At 40.0% G+C, this 12,823-nt stretch overlaps 1 protein-coding gene across 3 annotated transcripts in view; it reads left to right on the forward strand.

Annotated features, from left to right (window-relative positions):
- The window catches only part of LOC131672448 (talin-2), an 870,100-nt gene that overhangs the window by 157,054 nt on the left and 700,223 nt on the right, over positions 1 to 12,823 (forward strand). For all 3 annotated transcript variants that reach the window (XM_058949681.1, XM_058949672.1, XM_058949665.1), the window contains exon 3: positions 10,133 to 10,534. In XM_058949681.1, coding sequence (XP_058805664.1) covers positions 10,133 to 10,534 — 402 coding nt within the window. The remainder of the gene's footprint in view (positions 1 to 10,132; positions 10,535 to 12,823) is intronic.

Genomic DNA, 12,823 nt, shown 5'->3' on the forward strand with positions numbered 1-12,823 from the left:
TCTCAGTAACCTGTCCTTTACGGTGTTTCCCTGCTCGCTCCCATGCTAACAGGTCGATAGGCGCTACTCCGGCGACGACCGAGAGGGCTATTTCTGACACGGTTCGATATGCACGAGCTATTCGCAACGCTGCTGCTCTGCATGCCCTTCGGCACTTGTCACCATAGCTTTTGTTGTTCATCATGACATCAACCCAGATAGGAGCTCCGTATAGGATCATAGAGTTCACCACCGAAGACAAGAGGACCCTTCTCGGTTGCTTTGGTCCACCTATATTAGGCATAATACCCGCCAAAGCTCGTGCCACCCTTGCCGCCTTCAGTCCTGTATTCATCAGGTGTTCTTTAAATGACAGTCGCGCGTCAAGGGTCACTCCCAGATACTTCAACGTGTCAGTCGACTGCACTCGCTTATTGTCCACTGTGAAGGTGGCGTACTTCCGGGCTTTCGTGCGTGAGATGAGCACCGCCTCCGTCTTTTCCCCAGCTAGACTCAGTCCGTGCTCTCTTAGCCATCGAGCTACCACCTCGATGGAGATGTCTCCCAGGTACTCCATCTCCTCAATGCTCTTTGCAGTGATCACTAACGCTACGTCATCGGCAAATGTTACTATTCCTACCCCTCCTGGATAGTGCTGTCTTAGTAGTCCGTCATATAAGATATTCCATAGTAAGGGTCCAAGTACCGATCCCTGCGGCACTCCTCCCGTGATGTTGTATGAGTGAGTGCCTTTGTCGTTGTTGTAGTGCAGGATTCGGTTGCTAAGATACATCGATATGGTCCTTCGCAAATATAGCTGCACCCTCAGTCCTTCCAGAGCGTACATGATGATATCCCACCTGGCTGAGTTGAACGCATTCCGGATGTCCAGTGCAATTACTGCACACGTGCGTCTTGAACTCCGTCCCCTATTTATAGCGTCAGTGGACAGTTAGTGTATATGTGTCATCCACACTTTTCCGCTTTGAGGGTGGCGCGGCGTAATCAAACATTACCACCCCTCTCTCTGGGCGTCAATAGGTTGGCATAGCCCACTGTCTTTCACCCCTTCGCTTTCAAATATATTGGGGATCCGGAAGTCAAGTTTGCTACGACATCCCTGGCGCGACTCAGCGAGTCGGAACCTTTTTAATCTAAGGCGGCGACCTCCTCGGAAGGAGTACCGATCTTTTCACGGTTCAACGCTCAAGGAGAGCGGAACTAAAGGTTTGACCCTCGGTTTGGGCGCGACGGGACTCTAGTTGCCCCAACGTCTACTACGTCGGAAGCACGCAGCATACAAATCTTACGAGATTTGCTTGACCTGGTACCACTACCCCGCAGAGGCCAACCCAAATTGGGATGTCAGAAAGGAGATTCAGTCAGGACAGCCAGAGGAAGATTCCTAAGACGATCAACCAACTAAGTCCCCCCTCCTGGGCTCGCTTTCAAAATACATCCCACCCTGCGTACCTGTATTAAGGGATTTCTCCCACGACTCACAGGTCCATCGCTTCGACATACCGAGGTATGTCTCCCCATTGCGTTTCGGTCCAACCCGCTCACGCTGGTGGGTATCCGTCATTCGAAAGGTTGTTTTTACCCCGTTCCGTCCCAAAGTCAGATCTTTCAAAACTTTCAAAACTCTGTCTTTGGTTCAAAACAGGGTTCATCGCGTTCGAAATTTAGCCAGAGCCGCCATTTGGCCACCCTTCTGGGTGTTCACCGCGTCACCCCGTTGAGGCGGAGCAGTTGGCACTTGTGAGATCTACCGTTCAAAGAGACCTCACTTTAAAACGCGGAGCGTCAGTGGACAGTTCTACCACTGGGTTAATGGCCCCTATGTGGTTGAGCGGCCCTTCCTGAAACCGAACTGGTTCTCGGACAAGTCGCCTGCATCCGCTATGGCTGCCTCCAGTCGTGTATAAATTATCCTTTCCAACAATTTTCCAGCGATGTCCAGCATACAGAGTGGTCGGTAGGATGATGGGTCCTCCGGAGGTTTATTTCCTTTGGTAAAGAGCATCAATCTCTGTACCTTCCACTGACCCGGAAATACTCCTTCGCTCAGGCAGGCACTGAATGTTTCCATGAATATGCTCGAGACACTCAGCGCAGCTGTCTTTATGGCCACTCCCGGTATTCCATCCGGCCCTGGTGCTTTGCGGATGCAGATTTTCTTGGCAACTTCCATCAGTTCCGCTTCTGTAACTTCTATCGTCTCGTTGTCTCCGTTATGTACGGTTAGGCCTATTTGCTCTGATCTTTCCCGATGTCTTGGGAACAGATGTCGAACAAATCTGTCGAGGAATACCGGGCAGGATGGTGGTGCGTCACCCCTGGGCTTGATCTTATGCATGACCGTTTTATACGGCCTGCCCCAGAGGTCATCATCCACTTCCTCGCAGAAGTCCCGCCAGCATTGTCTTTTAGCTGCTTTGATGGCACCTTTGAGCCGTGATCGCAGCTCTTCAAATTTTTCGGTCAGAGCTCGGAAGTTGGGCTTGTTCCTTGCTCTTTGCTGGCGTCTTCTAGCTGTAAGACATTTATGCCTCAGGCTTGCGATGTCTTCATTCCACCAGTATACCGGTAGTCGACCCCTTGCGTTGCTCTTGACAGCCATGGATGTATCACATGCAGTGTTGAGAGCTCTCGTGAGGCCCTGCGCCATTTCCTCAGCTGTTCCTGTAACTGTTGTTCCTTCCAGTGAGCAGAGAAACGATTCCCGATCGAAAGTGTTTAGTGCCCATCTCTTCTTGTGTTCTGTCGTCCTAGTAGTTACCGCTTTCTTGGCCAACTGGAGCAGGTACGTTATGGCTTGATGGTCACTGCCCGTGTACCGATCGCTAACTCTCCAGTTGAGCTCCTCCGTCAATAGTTTGGCGTCTAGGAAGGTAACATCCACTATGGACGATTTCCCCGCCTTGGAATAGGTCGGGGTCGTTCTTCTATTGGCTACCTCGAGCTCCAATACTCCGAACGCCTCTAGAAGTGCATGCCCGCGAGCATTTGTTTTCGCGCTTTCCCAGTTTACGGCCCATGCATTAAAATCGCCTCTGATAACCACCGGTAGGCGTGATGACATTGCGCTGGTAACAATGTCATCCAGGGATCTTTTAAACTCTTTCATCTCTTCGCCAGGTGGGAGATAGCAACTATATATACGCATGCCAGCCACTTCTATCCACGTAAATTTTTGGGTTGGGTCGGTCATTTTTGCCGATACGTGTAGGTGTCCGCATACCCAGACAACCGCCCTACCTGTCGTATCCTTCACCCAGTTCGGCTCATTGAGGTCACGGTACTTCTCGCTGATGATGGCGATATCGGCCTTTTCTTCCCTTATCAACTAGTGCAGCAGGTCTTGGGCCACTGCACAGTGGTTGAGATTGATTTGTAGCACTTTAGTCATCCTTGACATGGGGTTCTTCTGTCCGCTTTGTAGACGTACAGTTTGCTGCCTCCTGACCACACCGGAAACACTGTCTGGAGCGGTCGGCGTCGCTTTTGCAGTCCTTTGCAATATGACCACTCTCGAAGCACCGGTAGCATCTTTGCGTCGGTGTATAGGACTGAACTCTACAGTTCACCCATCCTATTCTCAGCTTTCCGTTTTCAAGCATCTTTTTGACCGCTGCTACCGGGAGCTGAATATGTGCCACTTGGGTGCCGTTGTACAGCTCTCTGATTTTGATGTTGCAGCTTGCAGCCATCTCCGGTCCTATGACTACTACCATAGCTTTAATCACTTCCTCGGATGTGGTGGTCTCATCCATATCTTTGATCCTGAGGGCCTCCTTATCAGTTAGCAGGTGGACTTCTGCAGACTTCTGTAGTGTGGCCAGGACTGTCTCTTCTATGTTTGGGGATCCCGTCCCTGGTTTTCCCAGTTCAAGGAGTAATTCTCCCGCTCTTGTGCGCCGTATTCGGGTAACTCGTTCCCCTATCTCCTTCATATTGGGTGCTGCTTTAACCTTCCTCAAGATGTCGGCATACGACGTCTCACCCAGTGCCTTAATCTTAATGGCTTCTGGGCGAGGTTTTCTGCTCGCGGTTTTGTTGCTTTTGTCCGCTCTGCTCATCAACTTCTTGTTGCCCTCCTTCATGGCCTATTCCGTTTATTTAGCTTTGCCCTTCTTTTTGACCTCCTTCCATTCGGAGGCTCTTGTTTCGGCAGTCTCCTCTTCGCGTCCCTTTTCCCTTGTAACCGGGGTTTCCTGATCATTTTTGGCCTTCTTCGTTACTGGCGGTATCTTCGGTGACAGTGGATCCCTCTTATTTTTACCGTTCCTTTCCCTCCTAAAAACGGGCGACGTTTGGATCTCGCTATTCCTTGCCGTCCGTTTCCTAGGAACCGCTCTCCGGCTATTAGTCCGTAGCTCACTGTACTCCTTGAGCATACGATCCGTTCCTCTGGCTATCTTCTTGAGTTCGGCGTGGATATTTTTTTTTTCCAGAATGAACTCCACCAGATCCCTGACCTTTTTTTCCAAGCTCTTGAAGCTTTTGTCGGCTTCTTGCGCTGTAACTCCTTCTTCTACTTCCATGTTTAAAAAATTATTTTCGCTCATTGTTGTTCCCACGAGTACCTAGGGAACTATCGGTCCGCTCCGGCAGAGCCCCGGTTACCGGAGTAAGGTTAGATACGAGGGAGTTTCGCCAGGTGCTCCCAAGGCTCCGTTTGTGACTCTCTGTTACCCCCGAGAGCCAACGAGGCTACATCGGCACGGGTCGCTTCGCATCTTTAGCTTGGGGGGCCCGTTACCCTGGATGGGGGCCCTTTAACCCATTAATTATTAAAGTGGCAAACGTCCATGGCTGCAATGCTTCGATTTGACGTTATGCCATTCGTACAATTCTCGATAGATTTGAATGAAATTTGGTTTCCTTATGTTTTTGTGTATGCTCTTTCGAAAAATCACCAAGTTTTTTTGAAAATCTTGACAGAAAAAAAAATATGGCCGATTTTTTCGAAAAAATTCCAAATTTTTTTCAATTTTTCTCCAAATTTCGCTCTGCTGAAAAGAAATGGACCCTACAATAGGCTCCCTAAATAATTTTTTTCGCTACATGGGACAATTATCTTTCAAGCGCATTCGACTTTATAATAACTATTAAAAAATATTGATTAGAAAAAAAATATGGCGGTTTTTGTATCGTAGTGTAATATAGAAATTCATGATTTTTTTACTCGAAAAATATCAACTTTTGGAAAAATTGTTGTAGAACAGAAAGTGCTTAGAATTGGTCGAGGAACACGTGTGAATTTTTACTAAATAATTTGGAAAATTTTTGGAAAATTGAAAATTTGAATTTCCCGAAAATCCAAAAATATTTATATTTTTTTTGGAAGTGCTTATTTTTGCCAATTTTAAGTAAATGTATGTGTTATAACATTTTTTAATAAGTATTTTTCATTATTTTGAGCAGAAGAGTTCTATAATAGTTCATTTTTAGAAATATTTGTTTACTTCAAATTACTAATTTTACATATGTTATGAATAAAGGCCTTGGCCGTAACACATTACTATGCAAGTTTTAAAAAATAATAATAATAAACTTCAGTTTTAATTTATAAAAATCAATTACAAAAATATTATAATCTTATATCTATTGTCGATATTTTTTTGTAGCATTTGCTATTTTGAAAAATGTAATTCGAGTTACCCCTGCAATTTTACTACAGCGATATTTTGAAAGCCTTTTAGAAGGGATTTATTTCAAACAAAATTTCTTTTTGTGTGAAAGTATATATTCAAAAAATTTAGGATTTTATTATTGTCGTATGCCGTGTAGTTTATCAACTTAACATTTTTAGTTTGAGGTGGTGAGATATCCAACCATTTCATTCAAATATTTTGTAAACCTTAAAAGGCAATTACTTATAATTAAGTTTTTTCTTTTTAATTTTGGTTTTCTCAAATAATTGCTGGTATTATGTCTGGAAAAAAACGCATTTTACCTCAAAGGAAGGTGTAATAAAAATAAAAAACAAATTGCATTTTCAAGTGAATCTTGTGAAGTGTCTGAAAATGATGACACAGTAGATGTTGTTATGCTACCACATCCTGAGAGTTCAGATTCAGAATCTGAAAACGAATCTAACAATTCTGAAAATGTTAGTGATGAAGATAATGATGACGAAAATGAAGATAATGCTGATGAAAATGACGACGCTGTTGATGAAAACGATGTTCAAGAAATTGTTGAAAAATTGTTATCGTACCATAAAATTAAAAAAAGTTACTCTAAAACTCAGAAACGTTTGCAAGAAGATCATGTATACGATTGGACAGATGGAGAGAAAAAGTATGATGAAATTCCATCTAATAAATATTTGTTAAAAGATAAAGATCGTAAAATGATTGCTAATAGTACCCCTGTTGAATTATTTGAAATGTTCTTTTGTAAAAATATAAGAGAATATATCATTGAAGCTTCAAAATTTAACGGTTTAGATATAACAATAGGAGAACTAAATAAATTTGTTGCCATTATTATTCTTTCTGCGTTCAACAAAAGAACATCTGAAAAAGATTATTGGTCCAAAAATGAGTTACTCGAGTCCCCAGTAGTTAGATCATTGATGTCGTTGAAAAAGTTTTTGAAAATCAAATCAAAAATCAAATGCTCCAAACCTACAGATAAAAATAAAAAAAATCGTGCTTGGAGAGTTAGAGCTATATTAGAAATTTTTAGGAAAAATATAAAACAGTTTGGTTTTTTTCAGACAGGATTATCAATAGACGAAATGATCATTAAATTTTTTGGTAGACTGTTGATCAAACAATTTATAAAAAATAAACCAACTCGATGGGGAATAAAAGAGTTTGGAATTTGTGGTGCTGATGGATACCACTTTGACTGTGACATATACTGTGGCAAAGGCACTCATAATGATGAATTGTCAAGTATTGCTCTAGGAAGCCAAGCTGTTTTATCTATGAGCGAAGCTTTACTTTCATCAATTTCTAGAAAGAAAATTGAAGAATACCATCTTTGGTTTGATAATTACTACACAAATCCAGACTTACTTGTTCATTTAAAAAAGCTTGGCTTACGAGCTACTGGTGTAATTAGGAAAGATCGTATACCAGTAAAAAATGAAATTGATAAAAAAGCTCCTCGTGGAACTTGTAAAGTTCAATATGAAAAAAATAGCGGAATGAACCTCGTAACCGTGGTAGATTCTAAACAAGTTTCGATTATTTCAACTACAGCTGGTGTTACACCAACAAAAGAAGTGAAACGCTACTCCAAAGAAAAAAAAATAAGAACTGACATTTCTATGCCACTTGTGTTTTCACTTTACAACTTATTTATGGGAGGTGTTGACCTACACGATCAGTACTGTAGTGCTTTATTACCTATTATTAGAAGTAAGAGATGGAATTGGCCAATATTGATGAGAATTATCCAGTCTTCTATTGCAAATGCAGTAATACTCTATAATGCTTGTTCAGGCAAAAAAAAGTAAGCGCAAAGAAATTCGCTTTGAGTATTGTAGATAGTTATGTCAAAAACGCTAAATTAGGTGATTTGAAAAACCACAATTTGAGCCTAACTATCAGAAGAAGAGCTTGCAATGGACAAGGATGTGTTACTCGTACGTGTAACGGGGGCAGTGCCTTATTCGGCACTGACGTCACTAATTTATTAACGGGAGAGTAAGAGAGGCACTTTCGCTCTTTAGCAATCGGGGAACGAGAGGATAGGTCGAACGAATAAATAATTTTCTTTACTTGGAACATACAACTTAAATCTATTCAGATAAACAAATACAAAATCGGTTACAATAAAGTTTACATCACGCGCACATATACAGAACAACTTAAACTATCGCGGGAGGACGAATGGCCCGGCGACTAAATCGCCTTGGCCATTTACCTCCTTACAAAGGAAAGAATACGTCGAAACCTCTCTACCGCATTACGATGAGCGTAGCCGGCAAGTGATCGCCTGGCTACCTATCGTTCCTACGCGGCCGCGCATCACCATGAGAGAGAGAAATACCGGGAGAGAGAGATAACCTGACCTTTGTCCTTGGCGATGAGCCGGCAACGGGAAGTTGACCTGGCCGCTGGCTGGACGTCTTCCTCGGCGTAGCCCGTGGTGAACCCACTGGAAGTCATGCCGTGCATGGCGGCGAGGGCGACACTGAATGCCCTGCTGCAGGTGTTGCCGCCACACGTTGCCTTGGCTCGCCCTGGTCTGGTCACTGCTGCACGTGTGCTTCTTCTTCTCTCATTGCGCTGCTACTTCCAACTTCTCTCCTCAACTTTCTTCCGGGAACTGCCTCACGCGACTTGACGCATGGTCAGCGTTCGCGCTCTCGCCGGGCTCTCCCACCAAGCCCACTCATTAGGCGGCGTGCGACAAAAGCGCTAATTGGTCGCGCGTCACACGCCGGCCTAAACCTGCATAGTACGTGCATAGACGCGCACTCTAGCATGCTCGCTAACTTTCTCTCTTTCTCTCTCTCTCTCTCTCTCTCTCTCTCTCTCTCTCTCTCTCTCTCTCTCTCTCTACCTCATAGTCGCTGCGCTCTTGCTTCTTCGGGCGCTCTCAATCTTGCTCGGCAATCTTCGGCGGCTGGAAAAACATAAAGGCCAGTGGTTAGGCGCAATAAATATATGCGCCGAACGCTGACCACGTTGCCATGCCGAGTGATAAGAGGGAGAGAGAGAAGGAGGGCAGACGAGGAGCAAGCGTACTGCTTGCTCTCGTCACATACGTTTTATATGTGCAAAGAGTGTAAAAAGTATTATTGTAGTCAATGCTTTGCTAATTTACACAAGTAAATAATTGGTAACAAATGATTGTCAAAAAGAAATATTTCTAAAAACAAAAATTAAATACAAAAAAATACAAAAAAACAAAAATTACAAAATACAAAAATACAAACAAAAATACAAACAAAAAAACTATTAAAGTGGAGATTTTTTAATTTAAAAAATTTTATTTAGCTGCGTAAATTCGCAAAACTTGGATTGTATTTCCGTTACATTTTCGGTTGAATTCAAATACATACCAGCCATAAAATCACTAAGAATTGTCAAAAAAACATGTTTAGAGAGAAACTTAATTATAAAATTTTTCAAAAATTTTCAATTTTTTATTTTTAAAAAAATTTTCAAATTTCAAAAATTCTCACGTGTTCCTCGACCAATTCTAAGCACTTTCTGTTCTACAACAATTTTTCCAAAAGTTGATATTTTTCGAGTAAAAAAATCATGAATTTCTATATTACACTACGATACAAAAACCGCCATATTTTTTTTCTAATCAACATTTTTTAATAAAGTTGAATGCGCTTGAAAGATATTGTCCCATGTCGCGAAAAAAATTATTTAGGGAGACTATTGTAGGGTTCATTTCTTTTCAGCAGAGCGAAATTTGGAGAAAAATTGAAAATATTTGGATGTTTTTCGAAAAAATCGGCCATATTTTTTTTTCTGTCAAGATTTTCAAAAAAACTTGGTGATTTTTGAAAGAGCATACACTAAAACATAAGGAAACCAAATTTCATCCAAATCTATTAAGAATTGTACGAATGGCATAACGTCAAATCGAAGCATTGCAGCCATGGACGTTTGCCACTTAATGGGTTAACAAGGTGCTATCATCCGGGCCAGGTGAGCCTTGGTTTTTTAACGAGGTTGATACTCCCCCCCCCCTCCTCCTACCCTACTTCTTGCGTAGCGGGGCCCCGGGCTAGGGACCGGCAGTGGCGGAGTGCGTGTGTGTGTGTATGTGTGTGTATGTCCTGATGAGTGGTTGATCACATCCGCAAGTCACCACTATCCTTGCATCATATGTGAGCCAGTGCTTCCTTTTAGCTGTGTCCGTTACGGCGTTGCTGCTAGGAGCATTGACGCGACGGACACGTTTCCGCAGAGCACGACGAGGACGTAAGAAGTTGGCATTTGCCTATCGAGGGGGCTAGCACTCACCGGGCCAGCTCTCCTCTGTGTGTGTGTGTGTGTGTGTGTGTGTGTGTGTGTGTGTGTGTGTGTGTGTGTGTGTGTGTGTGTGTGTGTGTGTGTGTGTGTGTGTGTGTGTGTGTGTGTGTGTGTGTGTGTGTGTGTGCATATATAATTGCTAGCTAATAAATAATCCTGTTATAACTACTTATTATTATATTTTATTTCAGGCAAAGACTTCGGTCTATTTTTATCAGATGAAGATGCCAAAAAAGGTGTTTGGCTTGAGTCGCGCAGGAGTTTAGATTACTATTTATTAAGAAATGGCGATCTTCTGGAATTTCGGAAAAAATTACGAACTTTGAGGGTGCGAATGCTCGATGGAACTTTAAAAACTATTTTAGTTGATGACAGCCAATCTGTAGCAAATTTAATGGTCGTCATTTGTACTAGAATTGGAATTACTAATCATGATGAATATTCACTTGTTAGAGAAGTCGAATATGAAGAATTAGAAAATCAAAGGCCTGGAAATTTTGGAACATTAACTTTGAAAAAAAAAAAAGAAGAAAAAGGAGATAGAGATATTAAAATGGATCAGTTACGAAAAAAATTAAAGACTGATGATGAAGGTAATTTATTTCAATAGCATGTGTATATGTTTGAAATGAAAGATGTGTTCTGAAGTATTTACCCTGTTTGTGTAAATACTCGATATTTTAATCATCACCAATGAGATCTAACTACTTAAATAATGTATATATACTCGAACCTCGATAATTCGAACAGCAAGGAACGGAGGCAAAAGTTCGAATTATCGCGGTTACGTAAACGTACAGAAATTTGGTTATTTTATCTATTTACACAAATATGCATGTACACATACATATAAACTTAATCAGGTTTATTTATTTGAATAAATTTATGGAATTTATGTAGTATTATGATTTATGAGAAACTTTGTTCAACGTTTGAAGACTTGTTAATCCTTAAAAGGACCGATTATTTACGTAAATAAAAAAAATATTCCAAATAAGTTTTTTTAACGTTTAAATAATTGTTGGTCTTGAAAAGGACCTATTGTTTAGAATTTAAATAGAGTAAAATTTAAAGCTTTTTCGAATTATCTTCTTGTAAACAAATCTAAAATGCAGGACTGCTTCAAACTGCCAACTTTTTCTTTTCCTGAAAATTACACGAAGTTACTGATCATTACAAAAATTTCTTCACTGATTTTTACCGTGATTCAACAAACTTCCTTGTTAGAAATTCCAAAGCTTCACCAGATGTTGGAGATATTTCGGACCAAAGTTGTTCTTGATCTTCTTTTATTTCGGCAGATATTCCGAACCAAATTTTTGTTTTGTTTCATTCAAAACATTGCTGTCCGTAAGTTCACCGCGAACAGTGGTAAACTTACAGATGAAATCGTCGTCCAGCTTTACATCTTCGCTAATATTCTCTCTGAAAGCTAAGATACTTTATTTATTATCACTAAAACCTGTTCTGGGAAATAGATTTTTAATCGTTTTGGAGCTGACTTGATGCCACGCATCGATGCATATTCTCATGACTTGTAAAACATTAATTTTTATGTTGTTGTTGTTGTTCAAGGCACCACGTTTATCAAGTATGTCTCGAACTAGAATGGAGCGATATTCAACTTTGAAAGAATTTATAATGGTTTGGTCCATAGGTTGAAGAATCGACGTCATGTTAAGAAGGAAAAATACAACTTCAATATTTTTCAGTACAGGAATCAATCTGTGTGAGTAGATAAGCAATGTATATTTCAAGACAGATTTGTCCCTAGGAACTAGGCCCTATGCTTAAGCATATGTGATGGTCGTGTCCCCTTTTATTTATATTATTATTCGTACTCTCGTGGTCTATCGCGTTAATGAGTAAGAATTTGTTTCAATTTTCAAAAATGCTTCTAAATATTAACTTTGAAATAAAATAATAAATGAATATGTATGATTATATGAGTTAGATTCGAAGGAAAGTCAGACTTTGCCCTAGTTTCTTATGGTGCGAATTGTCCCATAAGCAGAGCTAAATCTTTCTTATAAAGGATATAATTTAGCCCAAGTTTCTTATAGCATGAAACGTTCTATAAGTCAAGCATGAATTATAGTAAAGGAGAGGATTTGCTTAGTTGATTACAATGAGAGAAAGAACTTAGGTATTGATCAAGTTTATTCAATCTCATGCGCTCACTTTGCAAGGCTTGGAGTGAATGCCAGCCTATGCAATAATCAGCGTATTTATACATAGATTTTCCCGTCTATTATCGCAGGAAACTTCTCTTCGAGAAGTTTTCGAATCTTCCAGAAGTTATTCGCAAATTTTGAGAAATGAATTGTCTAAATTTACAAGTAAATAAACATTAATACTAAAGTTTTAAAACATGTAAACTTTACAAAATTAGTTATTGGTTGTTCTATTTTAGTGTAATTTACAATGATCAAAAGTAGTATCGTCAAAAGTTATTAACTAATAAAGTTATTTAATGCAATATTACAATATTTACAATAAAACAATATTAAACTTTTACATAACTTTATAGTTTATTAATTTTAGAAGTAATTTCTAAAAATAAATACTCAAATGAGTTAATAACATTTGAATTATAACAAATTTTCATATTTGTAACGCTTTTTTCTATAATCTTATAATGTAATTACTAGATTAATTATTTAAGATTTATAAATTATAAAGCTATCATTATTATGTATAAAATTAACGCTTTCGTTCTATATACAACTTAATGTTTAAATAAATTATTGATTTTTTATTTATTAATAACAGTTATAATTAAACTGTTATTAATGAAACCAATTCTTACTCATGTTTTTAAGATATTTATTATGAATTTGGAGTATTAGCATTTTTCTAATAATTAATATTTATAATGTAAT

Source organism: Phymastichus coffea, unplaced genomic scaffold, assembly GCF_024137745.1.
Source record: "Phymastichus coffea isolate CEN01 unplaced genomic scaffold, Cenicafe_Pcof_1.1 PCOF00011, whole genome shotgun sequence".
Classification (NCBI taxonomy): domain Eukaryota; kingdom Metazoa; phylum Arthropoda; class Insecta; order Hymenoptera; family Eulophidae; genus Phymastichus; species Phymastichus coffea.